General features: G+C 47.6%; 1 protein-coding gene across 1 annotated transcript in view; it reads left to right on the forward strand.

Moving 5' to 3' along the window:
- Window positions 1-4,559, forward strand: part of LOC135095899 (zinc finger protein 100-like) — a 5,566-nt gene extending 1,007 nt beyond the window's left edge. Inside the window, exons 1-2 of the mRNA XM_063997042.1 lie at window positions 1-414; window positions 619-4,559. The exon at window positions 1-414 is cut by the window's left edge and continues 1,007 nt beyond it. Coding sequence (XP_063853112.1) covers window positions 756-1,544 — 789 coding nt within the window. The 5' untranslated portion in view covers window positions 1-414; window positions 619-755 and the 3' untranslated portion in view covers window positions 1,545-4,559. The remainder of the gene's footprint in view (window positions 415-618) is intronic.

Raw genomic sequence — 4,559 nt, forward strand, 5'->3', positions numbered from 1 at the left:
GTAAGTATTCTGTACACAGCATTAATACTGTGATAACATTTTGAACAGTAAGTATTCTGTACACAGCATTAATACTGTGATAACATTTTGAACAGTAAGTATTCTGTACACAGCATTAATACTCTGATAACATTTTGAACAGTAAGTATTCTGTACACAGCATTAATACTGTGATAACATTTTGAACAAGTATACTGGGGAAAAACTGTGTTTGTGTTCTTAACGACCCAGTGAAGTGTGGGTGGGTGACCCAACTTTGGGCTGTGACCCAAGGGTTAAGAACCACTGACCCAAGGTGATGCACTCTTCCAGGCACTTGCTGTGAGAGAGAGGGGAGACCTGTGCACCGCTGTGCTGCACTGTGCTTAGATGTCCCTGGTTCACTCCTGAGGCTGTACCATTCTTGCCCCTATTGTGAGTATGTCTCTGTGTGTGTGTGTGTGTGTGTGTGTGTGTGTGTGTGTGTGTGTGTGTAGTTGACAATTACTGAAGGGTTTGTGACTTGACCCGTCCCACAAGTGACAAAGACGGCATCACGTTGGTCAGTGCTTGCAGAAATGGCTCTTTCTGAGACGTGGGTACAGTTTGTAATGGCCACCACTCTTCCCTGCTCCACAGACCAGGCCAGCATCCAGGCCGCCGCCCTGCCTGGCACTGACGGCTGTCTGGCCTCCCCGAGGGTCCCTGCAGGACTGGACGCGGCGTGTGCTGGCGGGAGTGGTGCTGCGGTGGAGGTCGTGAGGCCGGGCAACAGCATGAGCGGCCAGCGGCGGCGGCAACAGCGGCAGCAGCATCAGCAAGCCTCAGGTGTGGGGAGGCGCAGGTGTGGTGGCAAGAATCACCTGGAGGCAGGCAGCTCTGTCCACAGAGGAGAGAGCAAGTTTGAGTGCCAGCAGTGTGACAAAACTTTTGTATCCAGACAAGGCCTTAAGTACCACACCCTGACACACAGTGGTGTTAGAAATTATGAGTGTGGTGAGTGTGGCAGGAAATTTACCCGTAAGTCTTCCCTCACCAGACACACCCTGACACACAGTGGTGTTAGAAATTATAAGTGTGACAAGTGTGGGAAGAAATTTACCCACAAGTCTTCCCTCACCGTACACACCCTCACACACAGTGGTGTTGAAAATTATGAGTGTGATGAGTGTGGGAAGAAATTTATCCGCAAGTCTCACCTCACCAGACACACCCTGACACACAGTGGTGTTAAAAATTATGAGTGTGATGAGTGTGGGAAGAAATTTACCCACAAGTCTCACCTCACCAGACACACCCTGACACACAGTGGTGTTAGAAATTATGAGTGTGATGAGTGTGGGAAGAAATTTACCCACAAGTCTTCCCTCACCTCACACACCCTGACACACAGTGGTGTTAGAAATTATGAGTGTGATGAGTGTGGCAAAAGATTTCCTACCATTTCTCGTCTCAATAAACACGCCTTCAGACACACTGGGGTGAGGGAGTTCGAGTGTGATGTTTGTGGCAAGTGTTTCAAGACAAAGGCTGAGATTGCCAGGCATGTGAAGATCCACTTCTGAGGTGGTGGTGTGTGGACACATGGGGCCACACCTGTACCTGTGGTGGTGGTGGTGGTGGTGGTGGCTGTGCCTGTGTGTGCTGTGAGGGAGTCATGGCTCCAGCAGTTTTGTGTGGTGGTGGTGGTGGTGGTGGTGTGGGGGAGTCATGGCCCCAGCAGTTTTGTGTGGTGGTGGTGGTGGTGGTGTGTGGGAGTCATGGCCCCAGCAGTTTTGTGTGGTGGTGGTGGTGGTGGTGGTGTGAGGGAGTCATGGCCCCAGCAGTTTTGTGTGGTGGTGGTGGTGGTGGTGGTGGTGTGGGGGAGTCATGGCCCCAGCAGTTTTGTGTGGTGGTGGTGGTGGTGGTGGTGGTGGTGTGGGGGAGTCATGGCCCCAGCAGTTTTGTGTGGTGGTGGTGGTGGTGGTGGTGGTGGTGTGGTGGAGTCATGGCCCCAGCATTTGTTTTGTTGGCAGTGCAGGTGTGACTTTCAATAAATGTGTGTGTGCAGTAAACCTTTGTTTGTGTATTCACTAGGTGTAGTATACAGGGCCTCAGCTACAGGAATATATTGTAGTGAGGCAGCCCCTCTCTCTCCTTGCCTCAAGTGTTTGTGTATTCACCAGGTGTAGTATACAGGGCCTCAGCTACAGGAATATATTGTAGTGAGGCAGCCCCTCTCTCTCCTTGCCTCAAGTGTTTGTGTATTCACCAGGTGTAGTATACAGGGCCTCAGCTACAGGAATATATTGTAGTGAGGCAGCCCCTCTCTCTCCTTGCCTCAAGTGTTTGTGTATTCACCAGGTGTAGTATACAGGGCCTCAGCTACAGGAATATATTGTAGTGAGGCAGCCCCTCTCTCTCCTTGCCTCAAGTGTTTGTGTATTCACCAGGTGTAGTATACAGGGCCTCAGCTACAGGAATATATTGTAGTGAGGCAGCCCCTCTCTCTCCTTGCCTCAAGTGTTGTGTTTCCCTTTCTTTTTGTCTCTCCTTCACACGTTAGGTTATGTTAAGTCTGGCACCATCTTTGCCTCTCTCTCTCTCTCTCTCTCTCTCTCTCTCTCTCTCTCTCTACAGGTGATGGAGCACACAAGTGTAGCAGCTAACAGTTTCTGTGTAATTGTCGTGGTGGTGACTTTCCTCCTCATGTTCTCGTCCAGGAAGGGAAAGGCTGCCCTCGTGTTCCTCACCATCCTGTTGTGTCACCAACCGTGTTGTCTGTGTGCTTGTTTGGTGATGGCTGGCCCTGCATCACTGCGCCCTCGTCTTTGCTCCTTCACTGCTGCCAGCTGTGCCCGTGGTCATGATGATGATGGTGGTGATGGTGATGATGATGGCGAGCGAGACATTCAAAGGAGGGCGTGCACGTGCATGGTGGTGAGCAGGTGATGATTGGAGAGGCACAGAACGTTCAGGATGGAGGAGGAGGAGGAGCAGGAGTCTTTGTGTATAGGAAGGAGAGGAATGTAAGAGGAGAAAAGATAGATGTAGGCAGCTCTGTCATGAGAGAAGGCGGCAGAGTGCACAGGCCACCCTGGAATGTCGTGAAAGGCTTGCGGTGGTCGTGGTGTGCGTGAAGGGGGAGGGTGAGAGGGCAGGCAGAGACAACACCAAGAGTTAACCAGTGTTCTCGTTCATTCTTCCCTTTCTCAGGTAAACTGTGGAACTCCCTGCCTGCTTCTGCATTTCCTCCTTCCAATGGCTTCAAGTCTTTCAACGAGGGGGAGGCTCAAGACATCGTTTTATTTATCTATTTTTATTATTCTCATTTTATTTGGCTCCTCTACAGGAACTGGCATTAAGTTGGCTTTTTTATTCAATTTTTTTGTTGTCCTTTTCCAACAGCCCTCTTACATAAAAGAAAATAACTAAATAATAATAAGAAAAGCCAGTGTCACGGGGTGGCAAAACCACGCTGCCTGGAGACAATGTGCATGGTGTGCCAGCTGTACCAATGGAAGGAGTATTGAGGCAGTGAAGGAGTCCCTGGAGACAATGTGCATGGCGTGCCAGCTGTAGCAATGGAAGGAGTATTGAGGCAGTGAAGGAGTCCCTGGAGACAATGTGCATGGCGTGCCAGCTGTAGCAATGGAAGGAGTATTGAGGCAGTGAAGGAGTCCCTGGAGACAATGTGCATGGCGTGCCAGGTGTACCAATGGAAGGAGTATTGAGGCAGTGAAGGAGTCCCTGGAGACAATGTGCATGGCGTGCCAGCTGTAGCAATGGAAGGATTTCAACTGGAAAGAAATTGCAAAATATATATATTTTTCATTGGAAACTTTGTTGTAGCTGCTTATAAAGACCTGACGCATTGCTTCTGGTGCTCCTGTGTCGTGTCACAGGGAAGGGGACAGGCTGGTCAGTCAGACTTAACCCTCCCTGTGTGAATGCATGTTGCTTCTCGCCAAACACTTTCCTGGCCTGTAAATCTGTCAGTGTTGCATCCCTGACCACTTCCCCCATGGTTTGTGATGTGCTTGTAAGACTTGGTGGGCACCGTCACTCTGGCTCGTCTTTTGGCTTTCACTTCGCCTTTTTCTCGTTTATTTGCATGAATATGAGCATTGTGTATATAATTGCTTGTATTAATGAGACAAAAAAGGAATTAGCATTGTATTTTCGTTGATAATTTTACAGTAATGTATGCAAGTAAATAAACAAAATGAATACATACATAATAAAAAAAAAAAAAAAAAATTCCAGCCACATCAAAATTAAACCTCTGGAAATATCCTCCATAATTTAGAGACACAAATAACAAATAAAACACTGAACATGTCATCCAAAGTAAATAAATAAATAAAGTGGACAGAGTACGAGCAGTGTTGCCAATCGTACGATAATTATTGTACAAGTACAATAATTTTTGCCCTTTTACGATGTACAATTGGACTCATACGATAATACGATAATTTGGGAATTCGTACGATATTTTTATGAAATATACAATAATTTGAGTGAAAATTAATGTTATTAATATCAGGTAATGCAAAATTTCTTATATAAATTTGAATAACAAAATAAAAACCTGAAAGTGG

Source organism: Scylla paramamosain, unplaced genomic scaffold, assembly GCF_035594125.1.
Source record: "Scylla paramamosain isolate STU-SP2022 unplaced genomic scaffold, ASM3559412v1 Contig2, whole genome shotgun sequence".
NCBI lineage: Eukaryota > Metazoa > Arthropoda > Malacostraca > Decapoda > Portunidae > Scylla > Scylla paramamosain.